Source organism: Erinaceus europaeus, chromosome 7 (assembly GCF_950295315.1).
Source record: "Erinaceus europaeus chromosome 7, mEriEur2.1, whole genome shotgun sequence".
Lineage (NCBI taxonomy): Eukaryota > Metazoa > Chordata > Mammalia > Eulipotyphla > Erinaceidae > Erinaceus > Erinaceus europaeus.
The window spans coordinates 131,840,344-131,868,244 of NC_080168.1; the positions used below are offsets into that span (position 1 = coordinate 131,840,344).

Here is a 27,901-nt window from a genome sequence, read left to right on the forward strand (position 1 = left end):
GGTGGTAAAAGACAACCAGCAAATGATTTCATCCATGTGTGAAATATAGAAAACTGGAACATGGGGGCCAGGCGGTGGCACACCTGGTTGAGCGCACACATCACAGGGCACAAGGACCCAGGTTCAAGCCCCCAGCCCCACCTGCAGAGGGGAAGCTTTGTGAGGGGCGAAGCAGGGCTGCAGGTGTCTCTCTGTCTCTCTCCCTCTCTGTCTCCCACCCCTCTCAATTTCTGGCTGTCCCTATCCAATAATAAATAATAAAAGATTTAAAAAATTACATTTAAAAGAAAACTGGCGCGTGAACTATCAAAAGAAAAAAGTAGCCGATTTGGTGGAGGTATTTTTTTTTTAGGGTAATAACTCTATTCATGCTCAAAGACCCCAGTAATGGCTATACTTATTATTAAACACACAGAGATATATCCCACGAGGATGCACTTACATATTGAATACACTGAAGATACATGTTAAATACTCAGAGACATACTGTTATCCCAAATTAACCACATTGTTGGAAGACACAGAAGAGTTTCCCCTGTTTGGTCAGCAGTTTCGGGTGCGTGGTGCTTGACTGCTACACGTATATATACTTGCGACTCTGGCTCACATTTTATTATATTAATACCATAAGTAAGGACTGACAGTTACAAAATTGCTCCATAGTTTCGTTACTTGTCCTGTACTTCAGGTATTTGGCCACCAGGTGGCGGCAGGGTGCCGGGCATAAGGTCTGCACAGCAGGGATTTGTGTGCATCTGAGGCTCAAGGTGATACATGTCTCTGGGTTCAAAAGTCACTTGAAGTCCCAGGTATCCATTCGTACCGTAAGACATCTACAGTAAAAACAGCTAAACTTAGACCCTCAGCCAACCTTAAACATCTGTAAGAGATACACATCTTAGGGTAAAATAGCAGCTATTGCATTTCTCCTCCTAAGCTTTGAGTTAGTTTTGTAAGAGGTTTGAGTTCTAGTGCTAATTTCAAATTCTGACTTTGGTGATGATGTTCACGTGTATGATCTGCTAAGCTTTCTACACTGTCACTCTCTTTTCCGGCACCCTATAGAGCATATTTTCTAATCATTAAAAAAAAAAAAAACATCTAAGAGAAAGAGATTCACATTTTAGGATGCTCTCAGATCTTTTCCCAAGGAAGACACAAAGCATTTTTCTATCATAAAAGCATGAAGAGTCTTATATCTGCATTGTCTGATGGATGCTGCTATTCTCTGCAGTACGGAAGAATTCACAAGGCTCCTTCCCTCCTCAAAGCTGTTAGAAGCACTTAGGAAATTCACTGTATTTTACCTACTTAACTGCAGCACACATGGGTCTCCTTGGCAACCGGCTCAAACCTCAGTATCTTTAGAAAAGAGTTCTTTAAGAAACAAATCCTCACACCATATCTGAAATTGGAAAAAAGTGCAGAATAAAAATTTATCTGGGATTGGCAAGATAGCTCCCCTGGAGAATGCTTTGCTGTGTGCAGGATGCAGGCTTGAATCCGACTCTCGGGAGATTCGGGGAAGCTTTGCTGCGGTGCTGTCTCCCCGTTCTCCCTGTCTCTCTTGGCCACTCTCTATTGAAAGAGTCAGCTTGGACCCATGCCCTCCATGGACAGTAGGAAGTTGACTGTATTATGATGCTGAGGTCATATTTAAGAGGAGCGACTTCAATGGAAAGGAAGAACGGAGCCACTTCAGCAGGCAGGTGTGTTCCCACCCTGATGGATTTTCCAGCTGCAACTCTGGATAGACAGCAAACTACAAGTCTGGGGTGTCCATCTGTGGATACACCCTTATCCTCTGAACCACTACGCCGCCTTGGCCCATGCAGCTGAGGGTCAAAGGCCAAAGCTATTTAGTTGGAGGGGAAAAGACACTGGCAGGGGGAGAGAAAGATAGACACCTGCAGACTTGCTGCACCGCCTGCTCTCCCCACTTCTCTCTGTCTTATCCAACAATAATGACATCAGTAGCAATGATAATAATAACCACAACAACGATAAAACAATCAGGGTAACAAAAGGGAAAAAATGGCCTCCAGGAGCAGTGGATTCGTGGTGCAGGTACTGAGCCCCAGAAATAACCCTGGAGGCAGAAAATAAAAAAAAAAAAATGAAAGACACTAGCAGGGACCAGGCAGTGGCACATCTGGTTAAGTGCACATGTTATCACGCACAAGGTCACAGGTTCCAGCCCCCGGCTCCCCACCTGCAGGGGGCAGTTCATGAGTGGTGAAGCAGGCCTGCAGGTGTTTGTCTTTCTCCTCTCCTCCTATCAAATTAAAAAAATATATATAGAAAAAAAGAGAAAAAAATGGCTGTCAGGAGTGGTGGGTTCGTAGTGCCGGCGCCAAGGCCCACTGATAACCCAAACAACAACAACAGCCCGACCAAACAAACGGCCCCCATCCCCTCGCGAATCTACGTCTAGGTAGTCAGGGAAAGAAATCAGAGGTGGGTGGGGATGTTTTATTCTGAATGTGGTGCCACAGATTTGGAAGTCTCACTCCCCCACAGGCACCCACTCCAAGAGTGGGAAGACTCTGGACAGGCCTGGCAGGAAGAGGGGCGGCTGCCGGCCGAGCTGGGAGGCTGAGCGGGCCAGGCAGGAGGCGAGGGGTGGAGTGGCCAGAGGAGAGTCAAGAACGGAGCCACTTCAGCAGGCAGGCGCGTTCCACCCTGATGGATTTACCAGCGGCAACTCTGGATAGACAGCAAAACTGCAAGTCTGGGGTGTCCATCTGCAGATACACCCTCACTCTCTGAACCACTGCCCCGCCTTGGCCCATGCAGCTGAGGGTCAAGGGCCAAAGCTATTTAGTTCCAGAGGTCAGAGGCCGCACAGGATTTGACTAGTGCGTCTTACTGAGGAGACGCTGTCTTACAGGGCTGCCGCCTCTCGAGTAGTTCCCCATTTCCCCAGATACTTATCCACACACCTCACGCCGCCACCGGGCGCTGGGCTTCCTGCTCCAGTTTCACACTCTCTTTCTTCTCCCCACCCTTCCTCTAGTGACCTCAGACACAGAGGAACACTCCTTCGCTCTAAGGAGAGAGAATCCCTTGCCTTTTGGAACAACAGCGACGGAACTGGAGAGCACCATGGTACGTGACATAAGTGGAAGGGAAGCACAGTGGGAGGTGACCTCCCTCCTAAGTGGGCTGCAAGAGACAGAGCAAGAGAAAAGGCAGGCGCGACAGTAACAGACCCTCAGTATCTGTCCGGAGACTGTAGCAAACTGCTTTACAGAGGGCAGGGCTCAGCTGAGGCACAGCCCTAGAGAGCACAGGCTACATTCTAACAGGGGCCCCAGGGTGCAGCCAAAGGGGAACTGAGCTGTGCAGACAGGTTCCCCAGGAGCTGGCCAGCTCCCAGCCTCTCTCAGGGACAGGGACTGAAGGAGGAGAGCGAAGAAGTATAGATGCCCGAAAAGAATAAACCAGGGAGAGGAGAGAGGAACATACTAGAAAAAAAGCTGTCTTTTGGTTTTCCGTCTCCCAGGAGACGGTGAGGCCGGCAGTGTAGACATTGTCAGCCTCTCTTTGCAACGAGAAGCTGAGGCCCCGCATCAGTAAGTGCCTTTCTGGAAGGCCACCTACGAAGTAGCGGATACTGGATTCAAATCCAAGCCTCCTGACTGCAAGATAAAGAGGAAGAGAGGGTGACCACCGACAGGCCCCCTGCCCGCCCTTTGCTTTGGAGACGGTGTGTCTGACCAGGCCCGAGACACCTAAGGGTCAGCTGGGAACTTTCAGCCACGTTTGCACAGTGTCTATGAGAAGTGTTACATTTGTCTGTGTCTTCTTTTAAATACCGACAGTAACTTCTCTGGAGTTATATTGATAGAAACGGACTCAGTCATTCTGGACTTCCAAGTCAGGGGGAATCGGGTTCTGAGGGGGCATGTGGGCTTCACTGCCATCACATCTGACTTGTCCGTGGCTAGAAAAAGCTGTGTCTCACAGCTGGTGGACTCGGGCTGTCTTCCCACAGTCAACCTTTGCTTTTCAAATACGCCTGCTTCTGAACCCTCCCTACTGCTGGGGTCATGTCATTCCCCTGATTAGAACCCCTTAGTGGTTCTCTCTCTCTCTCTCTCTCTCTCTCTCTCTCTCTCTCTCTATCTTTCACCTTCAGGGTTATTGCTGGGACTTGGTGCTAGCACTGCAAATCAATTGCTCCCGGTGGCCATTTTTTCCCATTTTATTGGATAGGACAGAGGGAAATTGAGAGAGGAGGGGAGACAGAAGGGAGAGTGAAAGAGAGACACCTGCAGAACCCGCTTCACCATTCATGAAGGGGTCCCACTGCAGGTGGGGAGTGGGGCTTGAACTCGGGTCCTTGTACTATGTACACTTAACTGGGTGAGCCAGCGCCCAGTGCCCCTTTGGTGGTTCTCAACCCAGGCTGCACAGTAAAACCACCTGGAAAGCTTTTACCCCCCCCCCCAAAGATCCTGTTTCCATTGTTTATAGCACTCCTGGCCTGTGCCAAGACTTGGGCGTCTAGTCCAGATGGAGAACCAGGGACTGGATTTACTCTCACACCTAAAACAACTGAAATACTAGGCAAAGGCATATGCAGTACTGATGGTCATGAGACTGAGCCTGAGGCAGTGAGGGGCAGTGACTCTGCATGGGGAGAAAGAGGCCCATGTCGGTCTTACACCTGGGGAGCCGAGAGCATACCCAGGCCATGGCATTGGGAGGAAGAACGCAGGACCTGGGAGGACTCGGCACTGAGAGTGAGGAGCTGAGCCTGTAGCAAAGCCAACGTGCTGAGAGCTTTGAGGGCAGAGGATAGAACACTTTTCAGCCCAGACGTCAGGGGAAACTCGCTAAGGTCAGACAGAAAGGCACCTGAAAGCCTAGTGGGAATAGAGCTTATAGTTAAAGCAAGTGTGATCACAGCCTGCACTCGTCAGGACTGGGAACTTCACAAATCAAAGGACAGGGGCCAGGTGATGGTGTCCCTGATGAAGAACACATGTTGCTATGTTTAAGGGTCTGGGTTCAAGCCCCAGGTCCCCACCCGCTGAGGGAAAGCTTCAGGAGTGGTGAAGCAGTGCTGCAGGCCTCTCTCCCTTTATCTCTCCCTTTCCCCTCCTGATTTTCTTCTGTCTCTATCCAATAAAATAAAAATAAATGAGATAAGGAAATCACAGTACATGGGTCAAGCATGCAGAAGTCTCTTGCCTCAGTTTGGTGGGAGGGTGAGCCATGGACTCATGATGCACTGGTTTGCCTTACACACCTTAAAAAGGCGAGGAGGCAAGGGTTAGAGGGCCAAAGCATCTCCAGGAAGCTGTGTGTCTGGGAACTGAGTCAAGAGCCTTAGGAGGAGCACCAAGACAGCCAGTGCTCAGCAAAGGAAGATTCGTGTTCAGCAAGTTGAGGAGGAGGAGGAGCCAAAGAGGTCTGTCAAAAGCAACCTACAAGGGACACAGGACACAGACTTCCGCAAATACTGGGAACAACAATCGTAAGCAGAATCACCATGACCCAGGGGCCCCAGCTCTAGGCCTACAGTCCAAATACTGGACACAGAAGCCTGGAGGGAGATTTGCAGGCGATTTCCCTGCAGCACTGTCGGTAACAGTCTGTGGTGGATGGGGTGTCTAGCCACCAACGTGCCCAGCGACAGGTGAATGGACACTGCTGACGGCAGAGACTGGTCTCCGTGTTGAGCGTGCAGTGGAGCCATCCAGCCTTCACAAGGCAGGAGGTACTCTCATATGCTACGGCACAGATGAGCTTAGAACATTATTCTGAGTGAGATAAGCCGGCCGCCAGAAGGCAGTTACCACAGGAGGTCACGGTTACGTGGACAGAGAGAGCCAGGCGTCGCTCTGGGGTGTGCGCTTCAGCAGACTGAACTCGAGACCTCACGGTGCAGAGTTCGGTGCCTTCTCCACTGGACCACCTCCAGGACTGCATGGTTTTTAAAAGTAAAACCTCCAGCGTTCTGCTCTGCACATGAACACACGGTCACCACAGCTCACTCCACTCTTAGCCCGACTGACACAGCAGCTCTCACACAAAATGGGCCGCACAAAGAAAAGGAAAGTGCTGACGGCAGCGCCTCTGGGGCCAAATGAAGTGACTCGCCTGTGCTGTGTAGGGGCAACTCCTACATCTGTGACTCATGTCTCTGTGGAGCTGAGGAGGCAAAGAGGTGAGGGCTTCACACAGGGTGTGAGAATGAAGCCACATGCAGTAACAGTGCATAAAGACAGAGCTCGGCTACTGAAGGCATATCAGTGTATAAAGATGAACAGTGTGTGATACGGCAAATCCTAACAAAAGGGTTTTCAAAGCTAACCCAGTTGTCAAATAATGTGATTATAGCAATGACTATCATTGCCTTCTTAAACCCTAAGACAGCAGGACCCTCCTGCTTCCTCTATAGAGCCTATATTTCCCTCAGTCCTGGAACCTCTAGGCTGGGGCTCACTTCCCTGCCTGCTTCTCTCAAGTCATACCAAATGATATTGCATCCGCCGATCCCAACCTAATCAATGCAATGAGCACCACCTCAGCACGCTTCACTTCAGACTGTGTCCAGAGACGTCAAGCATGGAATGTCAACCCTTCAGCCTCGGGTTACTCGGGTGAGACCTTTCCTTTCATAGGATTCTCTAATTCCATTTCAGGTGGTTCACTTCCTAAGAAAGTCCCAAAACCTAGATATAGACCAGGTCCCATAAGGTAGGGCATATGTTCACTTGTATCCATAAATTAGGGCAAAATATATACCTGTGAATGAAAGTGCATGATAGTCTGCAGTGAGTTGGCACACGCGGCAAGCAGGCAGAAAGACTGACGAGAGCTCAGCTACTTTGGAAAGGTAGCGGCTGCTTTGGGGCGGTGAGAGCACTAGGGACTGGAAGGAATCACGGGACCTCTTGGGTGCTGATGGTTTTGTTCCTTATTTTGGGCGCTAGCTATATTGTGTGTGCTCTTTCTTGAAAAGACAATAAACTGTCCATTTGGGATATATCTTGAGTTTTGTCTGTGTACTTATTGTTCTATTAAAGTGCTAATGAGCTAAATTAAAAAAGAGAAATATAATTGTTTCATGGAAACAGGAAAAAGGGCCAAAATCTTCCAAAGTTGATGAAAACGATAGCTCTCAAATATAAGCAGCTCTCCAAGCTCCCACACCTGTAAAACACAATGGAGATTAAGTCAAGGCAGGGTGTGGTAGGACTGTTCAAAGCCAGAGGAGGAGAGAGCATAGTCAGTGCAGCTACAGGACAACAGGGCAGCTCACACCTTGGGTCGTCACAGCAGTGATAAGAAGCAACAAAGAGGATAACTGCATACTTCTTGTCAGAAACAATGCAGAAGAGAGGGAGGTGGGCCCACTTATTTAAAATACTGTCTCTAGAATCATCTACCCAGAAAAGCTATTTTCCAAAAGTGAAAGAAAAAGGAAGGTGTTTTTGACTGGCAGCCCCACACTGCAGAACACTAAAGACATACCTGCAGGCAGAGGGAAGCACTGGCTGGGAATGTGGACATGCACAGAAATGAAAGCAGGGGTGTTGGCCATCATTTCTACTTTGGCTAATTCTGCTTCTGTTTCTTTTTTTTAATTTATTTTATTTTATTTATTCCCTTTTGTTGCCCTTGTTGTTTTATTGTTGTAGTTATTATTGTTGTTGTCATTGTTGTTGGATAGGACAGAGAGAAATGGAGAGAGGAGGGGAAGACAGAGAGGGGGGAGAGAAAGACAGACACCTGCAGACCTGCTTCACCGCCTGTGAAGCGACTCCCCTGCAGGTGGGGAGCCGGGGTTCGAATCGGGATCCTTATGCCGGTCCTTGTGCTTTGCGCCACCTGCGCTTAACCCGCTGTGCTACAGCCCGACTCCCTCTGCTTCTGTTTCTATCCATGCCATCATGCCAGGTTCCCCTGCACTGCTTAACGCTGTGGTCTATTTACATAATGATTGTTTTGTCTGAAACCTGCCTGCCTGCAGGGCATTGGTTTAATCCCCATTGGTTTAATCCCTACTGGTTTAATCCCCATTGGTTTGTGCCCTTTTTCCACTCTGCTTCCTTATCCTATGTACTTCCTTTTCCACCCTACCACTTCAGTCTCAGAAGATATTTAAAGGCAGATCAATAAACGCAGTGGGGGGGGGGTCGGGTGGTGGCACAGTGGGTTAAGCTCATGTGGCGCAAAACCCAGGGACGGTGTAAGGATTCCGGTTTGAGCCCCTGGCTCCCCACCTGCAGGGGAGTCGCTTCACAGGCGGTGAAGCAGGTCTGCAGATGTCTATCTTTCTCTCCCCCTCTCTGTCTTCCCCTCCTCTCTCCATTTCTCTCTGTCCTATCCAACAACAAACAACATCAATAATGGCAATAATAATAACCACAATGAGGCTACAACAAGGGCAACAAAAGGGGGGAAAATGGCCTCCAGGAGTGGTGGATTTGTGGAGCTCTGGTAATGCCTCTTCCTTAACTCTGACCTGAAGCAGAGCAAGGTGTGAATTCCCCACAGATGGAAACTCACTGCAAGCTTCCAATGAAGCTTTGGAATCGCTGAGCTGTTCTGTGGGGTCATTCTCAGGTTAGGGCAATGTTCTACGTTGAGAGCAGCACAGAGGGTGTCCTAAGCAAAATCTGATGGTATTAGCATCACATGCAGTCTTAGCTCATTACCAATCTTTAAGCCACACATATGTTAAAGGGCTAAAATCATAATTCATATATCTTTATTATTATTTTTTTCAAACCAGAGCACTACTCAGCTGTGGCTCATGGTGGTGTTAGGCATTGAATCAGGAAGCTCAGAGCCTCAGGCATGAAAGTCTTTTGCAGAACCATTATGCTGTTTCCCAGGGCCAAGGGATAAAAATGACCTCTAAAGAGTAAGAACAGGAGGCAGGTGGTGACGCACCTGGTTGAGCACACGTGTTACAGGGCACAAGGACCCGGGTTAGAGCCCCCAGCCCCCAGCCCCCATCTGCAGGGGGAAAGCTTTGCAAGTGGTGAAGCAGGTCTGCAGGTGTCTCTCCATCTTTCTTCCTTTCTATCTCCCCTCCTCCTCTTGATAAATAAATGAATGTGTGTGTGTGTGTGTGTGTGTGTGTGTGTGTGTGTATGCAAGAATGTATTAGGGAGGGGCCTGCCCGGTCCACACAGTGAGTGTCCCCCCCATCTAAGCACAGTGATTGGGGCTCATGGCCTCCCCAGCTACAAGCCTGCGAATGTCTGCTTTTTAGGGACATTTAAGCTCTTGTGAAGAGCCAGCTGTGCTGTTTATGGGTATAGATGGAGTGCTTCCATCCACAGATAATTTATGAAGTTTGTTTTACCCATGAATACCCATATCCAGTTATTAATATTTAGTTAGCACTTTTGATTTTGATTAAAGTTGTTAACATTTGAAGTGTTGACTGATGAAGCCTCCCTGGTGCGTAAATATGAATATCTGTTTAATTTATTCATGGCCTAGAGTGAAGGCATAACCTTTTTCTTAAAATAATTGGTTTGGAGAAGGAATTATAAACATTCATCTTCTCCATTCTCCCCTGCAATTTATGAATTTGCAGATTAAGCTTTCTGGTGTAAATGTAAATTAACACACACACACACACACACACACACTGAAAGAAGGCTTTCTAAGGAGTGAACCTCACTTTAGTTACAGCATTGAGGGCTGGGCAGTCTGAAATGTCTTCATAGAACAGACCATGGGCTATGTCAAAGCAGGTAGGAGTAAGCTTAAGTTGGTTAGTCATAGAAGTGTATTTCTCCGTTCGAGCCCCCGGCTCCCCACCTGAGGGCAGTTGCTTCAAAAGCAGTGAAGCGGGTCTGCAGGTGTCTGTTTTTCTCTCCTCCTCTCTGTCTTCCCCCTCCTCTCTCTCTTTCTCTCTATTCTATCCAACAATGACAATAACAATAATAACCACAACAATAAAACAACAATGGCTGCCAGTCCCTGTTCAGGCACCAATTTGCCGGACTAGCTTCGCGGGCGGGAGACAGACGATCAGGGACTCATGGCTGAGCTGGGAACACAGTTCAGTCTTTATTGACGAGCGGGGATGCAGTTCAACAGTCTAATCTCTTCTAAATCTCTCTTCATTAGAAAGCCCTGTCCTTTATGTCTCCTGAGGCCGAAGTGTCAGGAAGAGGAAGTAGGTAGGACAGGGGGTGGGGAGAAGGAAAATAGCGTGCATGAGCCAGTGGAGATTAAACCAATGAAAAGAGTGATTCTGTAAATAGACCAGAGTCAAGCAATGCAACAGAAGGGGTCTTAGAAGAAGCAGAATTTAAAAGCAGACCAACAAATGGCAACAAAATGGAATAAATAAATATTTATATATATATGAAGTATATTTTTATAGTATTTAAAGCAAATTGCATCTCTTTATAGATTTAGGACAAAGTTTGAATTTTCCCTTTGAAAAGTTCTCCAAATGACTAGATTCTCACAAAGTCTTCCTGGAAAGGTAGAAACTAAATCTATCTTAGTGCAAAAGAAACTAAATCTGACATTCCTCATAGCAGCTATTAGGTACTAAGCAAATGCGTGAATCATGGTACAGTTGCAAAAATAAGTTCAAATGGTGTTCATGGCGCATGGCATGTGAGGGTATTGTTAACCTGGTTGTTCTGTTTCTACCTAGAGATATCTAAGCTGCAGCCAACTACTACCACTCTACTATTTTTGCCGCCAGGGCTATTGCTGGGGCTCGATGCCCGCACTATGAATTCACTGCTCCTGGAGGCCATTTCCCCCCCTTTTGTTGCCGTTGTTGTTTATCATTGTTGTTATTTTTGTTGTCATTGCTGTCATTGTTGTTGGATAGGACAGAGAGAAATTGAGGGAGGAGGGGAAGACAGAGAGGGGGAGAGAAAGATAGACACCTGCAGACCTGCTTTACCACTCGCAAAGCGACACCCTCTACAGGTGGGGAGCCGGGGCTTGAACCGGGATCTTTATGCCAGTCCTTGTGCTTTGCACCATGTGCGCTTAACCTGCTGCGCTATCGCCTGGCCCCCTAGAGCTCTATTTTTAAAGCAATTGTACTTAAAAGGAAATATTAAGAATACACTGAAGCCTGAATTTTATTGTGTTCACTTAGGGGTAGCTTTATCATTAGAAATATTAGAGGGCATCACAAGCCTGGACTTAGATGATTTACCATGTAAATAACAGTAAAACTATTACTGAATGACACGCTTAGTGGTAAAGTTCTTCACTAATGACTGATGACAGAACTAGTGGTAAAGCCATTAGTTAATGATACAGTCTACACTGAGATTCACCTAGTGATAATTCAGGTCAATTTTTTTTTTTTTGTCTAAGGTATATGATAGTAAAGCGAGTTAACATTTTTCATAACTGCAATGTATTTCTCTAAGGAAATAGATAATTCCACATATAGTCATAGAATTTTTGTTTCTTTTTAAAATACAGAGACAGAGAGGTAGAGAAAGAAAGAGACCACAGCACATTAGTGTCTTTGTGAAGCAAGATTATTTGAGTGATGGGGGAAAAATGTTATAATAATATCGGCAGAAACCCACACAATAACCCTGGAGGCAAAAGAAAAAAACCCCACACAATACAGAACTATTGGTAAAACACCAGTTTCTGAATATGAAGCTTAGCTCAGGGAACAAAGGAAACAATACGAAGCTTAGCTTACGGAACAAAGGAGACAATGTGAAGCTTAGCTTAGGGACAAAGGAGACAACAGTTGATATTTGCTTCATTTTCAAAGTCTAGACATGACCTGTGAGATGGCACTGCTATCTGCCTTTCTGCTATCAACACAGGCCCGAGAGGAAGACACATACACACACACACAGAAAGAGACCTTCAAACACACTGTTAGTTTCCAAATCACAACTTTGTACAGTTTTCATTGTCTCATGAAAATCTTTTGGTTAAGCTTATTATACTCACTGAATGTATATTACTTGGTGTCTAACCCCAAGTGCAAGTACCACGTTAAATCAGAGGTCAAGTCAGTCATACCTGGCGCTAATGAAGTTACCTGTGATCATATCAACAGTCAGCTTCTGGCTCTCTGATCTACGTCTTGCTGTAGCAAACCTCTGTGTTAGTGGCAGACCAGCATGTACTTCTTCATTTCACACAGAACACTACTACTGGGCCATTTACTTTTTTAGAGCTAGTCTCGTACTATCAAGACTCGGGGTGCACATGTCCTTTAAAGGACTGCTTTTGGTCCATAGGGCTGTGCATTCTTTTTCAGTTTGAGAACAAATAGTTACGGGTTGGGTACTTCATGCAGAGTTACTGGACTCATGCACTATGTAAAAGCTTATCTTATATTTGGATACCTTCCCTGACTAGCTGGGATACATGAAGCCCTTGCTTGAAGGGGAGCCCATTCAATAGCTCTGCAAGCAACATGCAGGAACTACACTCTTTGTTCATGAGAGAGAGAAAGCCCCACAGCCCCAGAGCATCCCACAAGCTACTGCTGTAGCAGCTGCAAATGCCCTGATCTTTGTAATCTCTACTCAAAACAATAAGTATCCTCTGATGTCAAGTCTAAAGGTACAGGTCATTTGTAGTCCACAGTAAACGTATCTATGGCATCTAATGGCTCTTCATAGAGAATGCGAACGCACAGAGATGCCACCAGAACTTGAACCTAGCACTCTACTTGCAGGAAAACACAGGGGTCTAAAATGTAGCAATGTTTTCCAGTGGGGGTGTAGTGCCTGTGACACTACATCCCCACTATCTGGATTGAAGGTAGACTGTATCACAGTAAGTGCGACTACGAGGGAGACCCTGGAATAGCAGAGATGAGTGGAAAGGTGGAAAGGCACCTTTGGCATGTAGCTCCAGGCTGGCTCTCCCTGCAGGTGCTGATGAATCAGGCCCTTGAATCCTGGCAGTAATCCTGGGCTTCCTGGCAATTCCCGTCGTCTCTGATATTTAGCCATCCGCAGCCCAGCAATAGTGACTGAAGACAGTTCTCTGGCCTCCTGGTTGCCACAGCCAGGGGAAAGTGCAGACCTAAGCCATCACTGTAATGTCAGCCCCAGTCTCTGGGTTTTGAGAGACACAGAGTTCTGCTCTGATGAGTCTTCCTTGTAGGAAAACATCTGATAACAGAATTCTTTTGGAACATACTCTTTTCAGTGATGCCTTCCTGTCAGTGCTACTTCGGGGAGTGACTCATGTCCTACCTACTGAGTTTGTTCTCCTGTGGGAAGTCATATCACCCAGAGGATGCTAAACATAGCTAGTTGTCGAGGAATATCACTGTTCAGAAAGAAGCTCAGTAATGAACCATACAGGGGAGCCTGTACGCTTGATCTGTGGGGGTTTTCCTCTAGCAGAGGCCAAGAGCACGCACAGTGCTGAGTTCCCAGTGGAGAACGGAGATCTCCCTGAGGCGGCCCAAGTGCAGTGATTCCAGTGGGCGCTACTGGCACACAGGCCACCGGGCAAATGGGCCAGTCTTTCAGTGAGGTGGCGAGGGTCACCTATGCTCCCCACAGCTCTCGGGATGGAATCAGAGCAGAAAGCTCAAGTAGCTTGTGGTCATTTATGATGCTTTTTAGATCCTATAATTTTTATGAGATGGTCCAGAAAAGACGTTATTTCTAAGACAGACCTTTAAAAGCCAAGAATAGTTAGCTGCCACTAGTAGCGATCATTTATAATCATTAATGGCGCGTAACATGTTACGGCTCGGGCTTTAGGGAAAAGCCACTACAGAGGGAGCAACGCCTCAGTACCAAAACCATTTATGTCCATCCAGCTGACTGCTTCAGGCCAAAAGACACACAACATGTGTTGACTAATTCTTATGGAAAAGTCCATGCCAAGTATATGAATAAAACAGAGACACACAAATAGATTAATATTCTAGGAAAATGAAATTTTGATTTTACAGCAGTCTATTTAGCAAGAACAAGAGCAATTTTTTTCAAGCACGGGGCTTACTGACAGAAAAACTGAGAAAGGTTAACTTCAGTCTTTCATACTGAGTATCAGCAAAAATAAAACTAGGAACTTGTTTGCTATCAGGTTCATATCCTAAAATGACAAAATTTCCCAAAGTAGGGAGACCCAGAATGTTAGAAGATTTTTTTTTTTTAATATTTGGCCTCCAGGGTTATTGCTGGGGCTTGGTGCCTGCACTATGAATCCACTGCTCCTGGAGGCCACTTTTTCCCTTTTTTGTTGCCCTTATTGTTATTATTGATATTGTCGTATAGGACTGAGAGAAATCAAGAGAGGAAGGGAAGATAGAGAGGGAGAGAGAAAGGTAGACACCTGCAGACCTGCTTCACCACTTGTGAAGCAAGACCCCTGTAGGTGAGGAGCTGGGGGCTCGAAGTGGGATCCTTAAGGCCGGTCCTTTCACTTCATGCCATGTTCACTTAACCTGCTGTGCTACCGCCCGGCCCCCAGAAGACCCCCAGAAGATGTTCTTAGCAAGTGTAAAGCACTTTGAGCACCTCATTAGTTCCTTCACCTCAACCATTCACAAAGACAATGGCAGTGGAGGTTCGACCAGGGGCCAAGAAGAAGCAGATGTTTAAAACAGAAATCACATCTGTAAATCCTGGTTGTATCAGTTGTCTGTCCAAACAGTTACTAAGTGATTGATAAAGAAAAAAAGAGAAATATACATGTATTTCTTCTCCCTTGTGAAGGGTTGAATGGCTAAGATGTTTTTAAGAGATCGACTTACATTAATGAGTTCAACCTCCCAGATCTTTTTCAATAGGTCCATCGACGTGTATCCATTGATGAGAAAGGCTTTGGTGTAGTCTCCTAGCTCAATGGAGTCCAACCACTCAGCAACCGATGTGGGATGGTAGCCCTCGTGGCCAATGGGTCTCATCTGAAATTATGAACAAGTGCGTTAAGATTCATCTTGAGGAAAAGAAACAGAAATGGAGGCATCACACTCCTAGATCTCAAACTATATTATAAGGTATCATAATCAAAACTGCCTGGTACTGGAACAAAAATAGGCACACAGGCCAGTGGAACAGAATTGAAAGCCCAAAACTAAACCCCCACACCTATGGACATCTAATTTTTGATAAAGGGCCCAAAATATAAAATGGAGGAAGGAGGCTCTCTTCAATAAATGGTGCTGGGAAAACTGGGTTGAAACATGCAGAAGAATGAAGCTGAACCACTTTATCTCACCAGAAATAAAAATCAACCCAAACGGATCTAGGACCTGGAGGTTAGAACAGAAACTATCAAATACTTAGAGGAAAACATGGTGGAACACTGTCCCACCTAAACCTCAAGGACATCTTTGATGATACAAACCCAATTGCCAGGAAGACTAAAGCAGAAACAAACCAATGGGACTACTTCAAATTGAAGAGCTTCTGCACAGCCAAAGAAAACACCACCCAAACAAAGAGACCCCTCACAGAATGGGAGAAAATCTTCACATGCCAGACATCAGACAAGAGACTAATTGTTGGTCTGCTTCTAAATTCTGCTTCTAAGACCCCTTCTGTTGCATTGCTTGAGGCTGTGGCCTATTTACATCATCAGTGTTTTCATTGGTTTAATCCCCACTGCTTCTTTGTGCTATTTTCCTTCTCTCCACCCCCTATCCTACGTACTTCCTCTTCCTGACACTTCCGCCTCAGGGGGCATAAAAGACAGGGCTTTTGAATGAAGAAAGATTAGAGAGATTAGATTTTTGAACTGCATCCTTGCTCATCAATAAAGATTGAACTGCGATCCCAGCTCAGCCATGAGTCCCTGGTCATCTGTCTCCCGCCCGCGAAGCTAGCCTGGCAACTGGTGCCCTGAACTGGGACCGGCAAATGGCGCCCTGAACAGGGACTGATGACTAATCACTAAAATATGTAAACAGTTCAGCAAACTTAGCAACAAAAAAGCCAATGACCCCATCCAAAAGTGGGCAGAGGATATGAACAGAACATTTCACTACAGCAGAGATCCAAAAGGCTAACAAAGACATGGAATATTGCTTCAGGTCACTGATTGTCAGAGAAATGCAAATAAGGACAACACTGCGATACCACCTCACCCCTGTGAGAATGTCATATATCAAAAAGGACAGCAGCAACAAATGCTGGAGAGGTTGTGGGGTCAAAGGAACCCTCCTGCACTGCTGATGGGAATGTAAATTGGTCCAACCTCTGTGCAGAGCAGTCTGGAGAACCCTCACAAGACTAGAAATAGACCTCTCATATGACCCAGTAATTCAATAAATGCAGCAAGCAAGTAGAAAAACCTAAAAAGACACCACAAAGTACCTAATGAAACAGTTTCTTTTTTTCTTTTTTAAATTTCTTTATTGGGGAATTAATGTTTTACATTCAATAGTAATTACAATAGTTAGTACAGGTATACTATTTCCCAGTTTTCCATATAACAATACAACCTCCACTAGGTCCTCTGAAGGACCTGTATTCTCACCCTCACACTCCAGAGTACTTTGCTGCAATATGCCAAACTAGTTCAGGTTCTACTTGTGTTTTATCTTTTGATGTTATTTTTCAACTTCTGCCTGAGAGTGAGATCATCCCATATTCATCTTTCTGTTTCTGACTTATTTCACTTAACATGAATTTTTCAAGGTCCATTCAAGATCGGCTGAAAACAGTGAAGTCACCATTTTTTATAGCTGAGTAGTATTCCATTGTGTATATAGACCACAACTTGCTCAGCCACTCATTTCTACTTAGACCTAGATACCCTCCTCACCTACCTCCTATTCCACTTCCCTCAGTCACTCCAAAGACAACCTTGTCAGGGAAAGTAAGGACAACAAAAGCTGAGTAAGGGCAAGAGAACTGGCATACTTTAATGATGATTTTAGTCACTACCAGACAACCCCATCATCTGGGGCCCTAGTCAGGGAGCCCTGGGATTCCCACACAGACTTTATGGGCCTAGACCTCTAACAGATCCCTCTCTCCACTGTCACTGGTCATCTCCATCAGGAACAACATAACAGATCCCTTTGTGGGCCCCTATAGGATCTTGCCCTCAATGTGGATCAACAATGGCAGGAATGTTCCATTTTCCAAAGGGAGGTTGGACAACATACTCTACCTACTACCTGAGGAAGATGGGTCCTGAAATGAGTGCAGCCTGGAATGTTCCCAGCTGTGACCACAGAATGCGAGCTCAGACCTACAGGGATGCAGAGGTTACACAGACTCCTGTGCTGAATATGGGCCCCAGATCAAATTGATGGGGTTGACAGTTAATAATATTTAGATATTTTCCCTAATTTGGGAGCTACTTTCTTCCCTGATTCAGCTTTCTAGTCCTTTTTCCAACTACGACACAATCTCCCCAGGCAATAACTTAGGTCTACCAGCATATTAGCTGTCAGGCTCAGGCAAAAACTAGTAAGTCATAGACCCCTTGGAATATACCTAAAATAGATCTACTTTTTCCAAAATGGAGACCCCAAAATCATCTGCAATATTCTTGCCTTTTGGTTCATTATTAGTCAACAATTTGTTCTGCTTTATATCTTAACTCTTTTTAAGCCACCAGGTTCCAGATGCTGCCATGATGCCAACCTGACTTCCCTGGGCAGATGACCCTACCACGTGTCCTGGAGCCCCACCTCCCCAGAGCCCTGCTCCACTAGGGGAAAACAGAAACAGGCTGGTGGTGTGGATCCATCTGCCAACACCCATGCTCAGCAGGGAAGCAATTACAGAAGCCAGACCTTCCACCTTCTGCACCCCACAAAGATCCTGGGTCCATGTTCCCAGAGGGATAAAGACTAGGGAAGCTGTCCCAACAACAGATGAGTGGCTGAGCAAGTTGTGGTCTATATACACAATGGAATACTACTCAGCTATTAAAAACGGTGACTTCACCATTTTCAGCCCATCTTGGATGGGCCTTGAAAAAATCATGTTAAGTGAAATAAGTCAGAAACAGAAGGATGAATATGGGATGATCTCACTCTCTGGCAGAAGTTGTAAAACAAGATCAGAAGAGAAAACACAAGTAGAACCTGAACTGGAATTGGCATATTGCACCAATGTAAAAGGCTCTGGGGTGGGTGGGTGGGGAGAATACAGGTCCAAGAAGGATGACAGAGGACTTAGTGGGGGTTATATTGTTATGTGGAAAGCTGGGAAATGTTATGCATGTACGAACTATGTATTTACTATTGAATGTAAAACATTAATTCCCCAATAAAGAAATGAAAAAAACAAAAGAATAGGGAAGCTATCAAGGGAGAGGATTGGATATGGAGCTCTGTGGGTGGGCAATGTGTGGAAATGTGCCCCTCTTATTCTATAGTCTTGTCAATATTTCCATTTTATAAATAAAAATAAAAGATTAACTTAAACACTTTGTGCTACAACACCACTGCACACCTGTCACTTGCTAATCTAGCTCAGTAGAAGCCAAGTAGAGTCTGTATGGGTAAGGAAACAGGAGGCCAAAGCCTGTCAGGCACACATTCTGACTAATGATTTTCAGAAAGGCACCCAGAAGTTTCTAACCCAGCTGCAAAGTCACTCCTTATCTGGGAACAGGATATGCTGGGCGTCTGCTGGAGACGTGGTCGGTGGTCTGTGAGATGGAATCCCTGGTGATGTAGGCTGGACAGCATCACCTTGGAGGCTGGAGGCCCAGGGCCTGCACTCTCCAGCTGCCGGTGGTGACTCCCATATGCGCAACATCAAGGCAAGTGAACGTACTGCAGGATGCAAACTGTCCCTGGAGTTGGTGCCCATCCAGAGGGTCGCTGGCAGTCTGCACACAGGCCTGAGAAACAGCGCGGGCCAAGCTGCAGGCTGGGGCGCTCACAGACCGCATGCCCCTCAGACTCCCCCATCCTGTGTGCTAGATATGAACAGAGAGCCTGCTGGCAGACAGGTCCTGTTTTCTGTCAGCTAAATACATCTCATTCTCGCTTTAGGAGAACAGAGACGTGTGACAGCAACATGTTTCTGAGCTTCACGTGGAGCGTGGACGTAATCTAAGCGGAAGCAGCTTCTCGGTTCACCTTCTGTCTGAATGATTCTGGACCTTTTGTTTTTATTTGAAATTTCAATTGCACCGGCCGTGCTCTTGGTTTAGGAAGCAAGTTGCTCTTCAGATGGGGCTGCTTTGCACGCTACCCCGTTCGTCCCCCGCTCCAGTGCTGAGGACACCAGGCGCTTCATCAGCGGCTGCCAGCCTCCAGTGGGGCTCCTGCTGGGAAGAGCAGGACCAGGCCAAACACAACACAGACTCTCCTCTCCCCTCAGATGCAAAGAGAGAAATATCACTGACAATCTACGTGGTCCTGATTTGTGAGCAGAGGAAAGATGAGTCTGTTCATCAGACGTGCCGGGCTGGCTGTCACAGTGCAGAGTTCTTATTTGGGTGATCTTCCTATCCCTTCATTTTCCAAATCACTTTTCCCTTGCTTTCTTGCTATCTTCCCCAATTTATTTCCATCTTGTTTTCTTGCTATCTTCCCCAATTTATTTTCCATCCATTTTTTTATTAAATTTTTATTGGTCCGCCACTGGTTTACAATACCATGTAGATTTGAGGAGTCCAAGCCCACACTGTCATAAATGCCCTCTGAAAGCTACAGCATAAATAACTATTTGCTTTAGAGCCCCACATGCAGCAGACGCTGTATTTCCCTTTTTCATGGACCCATTTTAGCTACTCACTAAGTGCTTATGCAGCAATACTTAGCTCGAGGTCTGTGAGAGTAGTTACAGACGTGGAGGAGAAGTCAGGGTTTCCCAAAGTGAAACGTGAGGGCTGGGGAGACAGCTGAGCAGTAGAGTGCAGGTCCGCACCTTCCAGGCCCCAGAGGTGGCACCCCCAGCACCATGTTGTTGTTTTCGCCGGGCTGGCTTCACGGGCGGGTAACAGACGACCAGGGACTCATGGTTGAGCTGTAGGCAGTATCTCTTTATTCATGCAGGACGCAGCGCAATCTAAGCCGAGCTAAGCTAAACTCAAGTACCCTAAAACTCACAATGCTGTCTTTATATATACTTGCCAAGTAGGGTGGAAACAGGATGTGACATAGAGAGGGTGGAGAGAAAAGTGACTGGTGAAAATCAGAGTGTGACAAGGAGGGGGCAGAGCAGGCGAGAATCCTATCACTGAACCACCAATGCCCTGGAGTGCTTTATGTAAATGTAAAAGTGATTTATGTAAATAGACCAAAGCTTTGAATGGGATTAAATCTATCCCTATATAGACATATGGTTAAGCAGAAGCCAGGGGGAGCTGGCATACTATCCAACACCATGTAAGTCAGAGCTGAGTGGTGCTCTGGTCTTTAGCCACAGTTCATTGCTGGTTCCAAATAACTAGATATTGTACACACATGAGGAAAACGCTGGTTCCAAATAACTGGACGTTGTGCACACATGAGGAAAACGCTGGTTCCAAACAACCGGACATTGTGCACACATGAGGAAAACGCTGGTTCCAAACAACCGGACATTGTGCACACATGAGGAAAACGCTGGTAGAATCTTTTCCAATGCAAGCTTTAAAAACATCCTAAGGGGGCAGTGGTGCACTGGGTTAAGTGCAGTATGAAGCACAAGGACTGACCGGCAAAGATCCCAGTTCTGGCCCCTGGCTCCCTACCTGCTGGGGAGATATTTCATAGTGGTGAAGCACGTCTGCAGGGGTCTGTCTGTCTCTCTCCCTCTCTATCTTTCCCTCTTCTCTCAAATTCTTTGTTGTATCCAATAGCAACAACAATGGGAAAAAGGTAGCTGCCAGGAGCAGCGAATTTGTAGTGACCCCACTAAGTTCAGTGACTCAAATCCAATTCTGAGGAAGACAGAAAGAAAAATAAATCGCTTGGACCACATCAAGTTGAGAAGCTTCTGCACAAGCAAAGGAACCACTGCCAGAACAGAGCAACTTCTGTGGAGCAGGGGGAGACTTTACATGTGTGTCACAGAAATACTTCCTGTGGAGCAGGGGGAGACTTTACATGTGTGTCACAGAAATACTTCCTGTGGAGCAGGGGGAGACTTTACATGTGTGTCACAGAAATACTTCCTGTGGAGCAGGGGGAGACTTTACATGTGTGTCACAGAAATACTTCCTGTGGAGCAGGGGGAGACTTTACATGTGTGTCACAGAAATACTTCCTGTGGAGCAGGGGGAGACTTTACATGTGTGTCACAGAAATACTTCCTGTGGAGCAGGGGGGAGACTTTTTACATGTGTGTCACAGAAATACTTCCTGTGGAGCAGGGGGGAGACTTTACATGTGTGTCACAGAAATACTTCCTGTGGAGCAGGGGGGAGACTTTACATGTGTGTCACAGAAATACTTCCTGTGGAGCAGGAGGAAACTTTACATGTGTGTCACAGAAATACTTCCTGTGGAACAGGAGGAAACTTTACATGTGTTTTACAGAAATACTGGACCTTGGTTCTTGGTCCAGGACTTAGTAAATGTAGTTGAACCACCTTAAGACAATATACAATAACATTTATACATGTCATATATCAGACTGAGGGCTCAGAGCCAATGTTTAGAAAGAAATCACCAAAAAAAAAAATGACCCCATCCTAAATGGACAAAATTGTCAGCAAAAGAGAGATCCAGGGGGCCAACAGACATATGCAAAAACGCTCCAAGTCCCTGGTGATGTAAACACAGTGATGCCACTTTATACCGGTGAGAATGTCATACATTAGAACGGACAGTAACAACAAATGTTGGCAAGGCTGTAGGGAAAAAGGAACCCTGTTACCCTTCTGCTGGGAATGCATATTGGTCCAACCTCTACAGAAAACAGTCTGGAGAATTCTCAGGATGCTAGAAGTGGACCTACCCTATGCCCTGACAATTCCTCTCCTGGGGATAGATCTGAAGATCTTGGGATAGAAACAAACACACTCATCCTAAGAGGTCTATGCTCATGAACATAGGTTCATAGCAGCATAATTTGGAAGCAACCTAGATGCCCAACAACAGATGAGAGGATAAGAGAGTTATGGTCTATAGACTGAATGGAATCTACTTAGATACTAGAAACAATGAAGTCATCTTCTTGATTTCAACTTGCATGGAGCTTGAAGGAATAATATTAAGTAAGATAAGCCAAAAAGAGAAGGATGAATATGGGATGATCTTGAGATAACAATGACAGAAAGGGAAAACAGAAAGTCAAACCTGAACTGGCTTTGGTGTCTTTCACCAAAGCAATAGGCTCTGGGGAAGCAGGGAGGGAGTTGGGATGGAGGGGCCTCAGAGTCTTGATACATGATAGTGTAAAGGGACTTACGCTGGGGGTGGGAATGTTTTGTAGACACATGTCATGGGGTCTTGAGAGATCATACCCCTGTGTCAACAACTGTACTATCAGTCACTTCCCCCAATAAAATGTAAAACAATACAAACAAACTAGGAAACTTTATACTAGGAACAATAGTAGACACTCAATGGCATCGCATGCCTTATATGTTAGGTATCTTTATTCTCCAGTGTGTAACAAAAATACTGGAACTTGGTTCATTTTCCAGGACTTAGTAAACATAGTTGAGCCACCTTAAGACAATATACAGTAGTAACCATCTTGACTGCAAGGTTAGCTGAGAAGAACTTATATTTATAACATTAGGTTATGGTAAAAACGTAGCTTATAATGTTCTTTCTAAATGGAGTCATAAAAAGAAGGAATGAGGGAATTTCATATCCTAGATCATACTTAGACTACATTAGTGAATCACAGAGGTTTTTGGAGCAGATTATTTTGGTTACATGTTTCCTTTTCTAAATTTTTATTATTTTTTTATTTCTTTATTAGGGAACTAATGTGTTACATTTGACAATAAATACAATAGTTTCTACATGCATAACATTTCCCAGTTTTCCATATAGCAATACAACCCACACAAGGTCCTCTGTCATCCTTTTTGGACCTGTATTCTCCCCATCACCCAACCCAGAGTCTTTTATTTTGCAGTCAAATGCTCTGCCACTGAGTTGTACCCTCTGAGTCTTTTATTTTGGTGCAATATGCCAATTCCAGTTCAGGTTCTACTTGTGTTTTCTCTTCTGAACTTGTTTCTCAACGTCTGCCTGAGAGTGAGATCATCCCATATCCATCCTTCTCTTTCTTTGTTATCTCACTACACATGATTCCTTCAAGCTCCATCCAAGATGAGGTGAAGAAGGTGAAGTCACCATTTTTTACAGCTGAGTAGTATTCCATTGTATATATAGACCACAACTTGCTCAGCCACTCATCTGTTGTTGGACACCTGGGTTGCTTCCAGGTTTTGGCTATTACAAATTGTGCTGCCAAGAACATATGTGTACACAGATCTTTTTGGATGGGTGTGTTGAGCTCCTTAGGATGTATCCCCAGGAGAGGAATTGCAGGGTCATAGGGTAGGTCCATTTCTAGCCTTCTGAGAGTTCTCCAGACTGCTCTCCACAGAGGTTGGACCAGTTGACATTCCCACCAGCAGTGCAGGAGGGTTCCTTTGACCCCACATCCTCTCCAGCATTTGCTGCTGCTACCTTTTCTGATGTATGACATTCTCACAGGAGTGAAGTGGTATCTCATTGTTGTCTTTATTTGCATCTCTCTGACAATCAAAGACTTGGAGCATTTTTTCATGTGTTTCTTGGCTTTTTGGATCTCTTCTGTGGTGAATATTCTGTCCATGTCCTCCCCCCATTTTTGTATGGGGTTATTTGTTTTCTTGTTGTTGAGTCTGGCAAGCTCTTTATATATTTGGTTATTAAACTCTTGTGTGATGTATGGCATGTAAAGATCTTCTCCCAGTCTGTGAGGGGTCTCTTAGTTTGGGTAGTGGTTTCTTTTGCTGTGCAGAAGCTTTTTAATTTGATGTAGTCCCAAAGGTTTATGCTTGTCTTAGTCTTCTTTGTAATGGGATTCATTTCATTGAAGATGTTTTTAAAATTTATGCGGAGAAGAGTTCTGCCAATATTTTCCTCTAAGTATCTGATACATCCAAGTCCTTGATCCACTTGGAATTGACTTTTGTGTTTGGTGAAATATAGTGGTTCAGTTTCATTCTTCTGCATGTTTCAGCACATTTTTTTTTCCAACACCATTTGTTGAAGAGACTCTGCTTTCCCCATTTAATAGTCTGGGCACCTTTGTCAAAGATTAGATGTCCATAGGTGTGGGGGCATACTTCTGGGCTCTCAATTCTATTACACTGGTCAGTGTGTCTATTCTTGTTCCAGAATCAAGCAGTTTTCATGACAACGGCCCTATAATACCATTTGAGATCTAGTTCTGTCAGTTCTAGGTCTTTTCTGGTTCCAGATAAACATTTGTAGCATTTGTTCTATTCTCCTAAATATGTGGTTGGGATCTTGATGGGAATAGCATTAAATCTGTATATGACTCTGGGTAGTATATTCATTTTGATGATGTTAATTCTCCCAACCCATGAACATTGAATATCTTTCCACTTCTTTGTGTCTTTTCAATTTCCTTGAGTACTGAATCATAATTTTAAGTATACAAGCCTTTCACTTCTTTGGCTAGGTTTATTCCTAGATATTTTATTGTTTTTGTTGCGATAGTAAAATTAATTGATTTCTGGATTTCAACGTCTTCAATTTAGTGTTTGCATAGAGGAATGCCACTGACTTTTGAATGTTAATTTTGTAGTCTGACACCTTACTGTATTGCCTGATGATTTCCAAAAGCTTTTCGCTGGATTCCTTAGGTTTTTCCATGTATACTATCATGTCATCTGCAAATAGGGAGAGTTTGACTTCTTCTCTTCCAGTCTGTATGCCTTCAATTCCTTTTTGCTGCCTGATTGCTATGGCAAGAACATCCAACACTATGTTGAATAGTAATGGTGATAGTGGGCAGCCCTGTCTAGTAACTGATCTGAGGGGAAATGCTTCCAGTTTTTTATCATTGAGTATGATGTTGGATGTAGGTTTGCTATATATAGACTCCACTATCTTTAGGAATTTTCCATCTATTCCCATTTTTTGTAGTGTTTTGATCATAAAGGAATGTTGTATTTTGTCAAAGGCTTTCTCTGCATCTATTGATATGACCATGTGGTTTTTGGTCTTGCTTTTGTTAATGTGGTGGATCATGTTGATTGATTTATCTATATTAAATAACCTTCCATGCCTGTGATAAACCCCAGTTGGTCATGATGAACAATCTTTTTAATATACTGCTATATCTGATTGGCTAGAATTTTGTTCAATATTTTAGCATCTATGTTCATCAGAGATATTGGTCTGTAGTTTTCTTTTTTTATGTCCCTGTCTGCTTTTGGTATCAAAGTGATGTTGGCTTCATAGAAGCTGGAAGGGAGTATTCCAGTGTTGAAGTCCCCTACAATGACTGTGTTGCTGTTAATATATTGCTGTAGTTCTCTCAGTAGATGTTTGATGCTTTTAGATGGCTTTTCATTGGGTGCATAGATGTCAATAATTGTTAAGTCTTCTTGATTGACTGATCCACTGAGCATTAAGTAGTGTGCATTCTTGTCTTTTTGAATTTTATCTATTTTAAAGTCTATCATGTCAGATATGAGAATAGCTGTTCCTGCCCCATTTTGGTGGGCCAATAGCTTGTATGATAGTTTTCTATCCTTTCACTTTGAGTCTGTGTTTGTCTTGTGGAGTTAGGTGGGTTTCCTGTAGACAGCATATTGTTGGGTTGTGTTTTCTGATCCATCTTCCTACTCTGTGTCTTTTAATAGGTGAATTCAGGGCACTGACATTTATTGATATGAAAGATTGAAGATATTTTAATGCCATTCTTGTATATTTTAGTGTATTCTGATATATGTCCTATGTATGGTGGTCTGACTGTTTATCAGAGACCTTTCAGAACTTCTTTCAGGGCAGGTTTGGTGATAGTTGATTCTTTCAACTGTTGCTTGTCTGAGAAGGTTTTTTTTAAAAAATATTTATTTGTTCCCCTTTTTTGTCCTTGTTGTTTTTATTGTTGTAGTTATTATTGTTGTTGATGATGTCATTGTTGTTGGATAGGACAGAGAGAAATGAAGAGAGGAGGGGAAGACAGAGAGGGGGAGAGACAGACAGACACCTGCAAACCTGCTTCACCGCCTGTAAAGCGACTCCCTTGCAGATGGGGAGCCGGGGGCTCGAACTGGGATCCTTATGCCGGTCCTTGCGCTCTGCGCCACCTGCGCTTAACCCGCTGTGCTACAGCCTGACTCCCATCTGAGAAGGTTTTTATGCCTCCATCTAGTCTGAATAACACTCTAGCAGGATACAGTAGTCTTGGTTGAAAGCCTTTCTCATTGAGCACTGGATAGATATATGGCCATTCTCTTCTGGCCTGTAGTGTTTGTATGGAGAAGTCTGTTGCTAATCTTATGGGTTTTCCTCTGTAGGTGACTCTTTGTTTTTCTCTTGCAACCTTCAGGATCCTTTCTTTATCCTTATTCCTTTCCATTATAAATATGATGTGTCTTGGTGTCTTTAAGTCTGGGTTAGTTCTATTTGAGACTCTCTGGGATTCTTGAATCTTTATGTCTTTGATGTTGTCTAGACTAGAGTAGTTCTTAGCTATTATGTCCTGAAGAATGCTTTTTTGCCCTCCCTCTCTTTCTTCCTCTAGTAAGCTAATAATGCGTATATTATTTCTTTTGAAGTCATCGCATAGGTCTCTGTTGTAGTTTTCAGTATCTCTTAATCTCTTTTTGAGGCCTCTTCTTTTTTAGTTGTCTCTAATTTGTCCTCAATCTTGCTAATTCTGTCTTCAGCCTCATTGATTCTATTCTCTCTCCCCTCTACTGTTTTCTGGAGTTTATCTGTTTTGTCACCCTGTTCTGATACTGTTTTAGCTTGTTCAGCTAGTTGTGTTCTTAGTCCAGTTATTTCAGCTTTCAGCTCTCTAATAACCTTGAGATAATTAGTGTTTTCTTCCAGAGTCTCATTTGTTCTTTCTGCATTTCTGATGACAATTCTTTCAAACTCTTTACTCACTCCTGTGATTATTTCTTTAACTAGTGTTTGGATGTTGACCTCATTATTTTGTGGTTCATCCTTTGGGGTTTTTTTAGCTGGACTCTTGTCCTGGTTCATTTCTCTAATATTTGTTCTAGTTGGTTTAACTTTTTTATCTAGTATGTTATGAGGTTCCTCTCTCAGTAATTTTCAAATTACTTATCACTTTTGCCTGGATTGACTTGTGCCTAAGTAAGGTACTTAAAGTATTCACAGTTGTAGAAATTGACAGTTGTTTCAATATTATTATTATTTATTTTTTTAAAGGTAGGTTTAAAAAAATATATTTTATTTTATTTATTTATTTATTCCTTTTTGTTGCCCTTGTTGTTTTATTGTTGTAGTTATTATTGTTGTTGTCGTTGTTGGATAGGACAGAGAGAAATGGAGAGAGGAGGGGAAGACAGAGAGGAGGAGAGAAAGATAGACACCTGCAGACCTGCTTCACCACCTGTGAAGCGACTCCCCTGCAGGTGGGGAGCCGGGGTTCAAACCGGGATCCTTATGCCGGTCCTTGTGCTTTGCGCCACCTGCGCTTAACCCGCTGTGCTACAGCCCGACTCCCTCAATATTATTTTAATCCTTGAGTTGGAGCTCAGTGGCTTGAAAGCCTCTTTGGTTCTTTTCCTCCCCTGTAGGCTATGGGAGCCTGAGGGCTTTTAAACTGTAAGTAGGCTTCTTAGCTTAATCACTGACTCCTGACCAAGAGATAAAGCAGGGTGGGGCAGAAGTAATCCAGTGGTTATGCAAAGAGACTCTCACAGCCCCACCAATAGGCCACAGAGGTATATAGATCTCCTTCTGTGTTTCCTTGTTCTCTGTTGGTATGCATGAGACTCCTTCTGTTTCATTTGGTTTAAATCCCCCTTGCTTAACACTATTCTATTTACATAACCACTTCATTCTATTTATATAACAGCT

The 27,901-nt window shown here is 44.5% G+C and overlaps 1 protein-coding gene across 16 annotated transcripts in view; it reads right to left on the bottom strand.

Annotated features, from left to right (window-relative positions):
• ANKS1B (ankyrin repeat and sterile alpha motif domain containing 1B) overlaps positions 1 to 27,901 on the bottom strand; it is a 1,227,618-nt gene that overhangs the window by 279,583 nt on the left and 920,134 nt on the right. For all 16 annotated transcript variants that reach the window (XR_009550898.1, XM_060195606.1, XM_060195613.1 and 13 more), the window contains one exon: positions 14,714 to 14,866. Coding sequence is in view for 15 of the 16 variants with exons in the window: in XM_060195606.1 (XP_060051589.1) it covers positions 14,714 to 14,866 (153 nt within the window). In the remaining variant the exon portion in view is untranslated. The remainder of the gene's footprint in view (positions 1 to 14,713; positions 14,867 to 27,901) is intronic.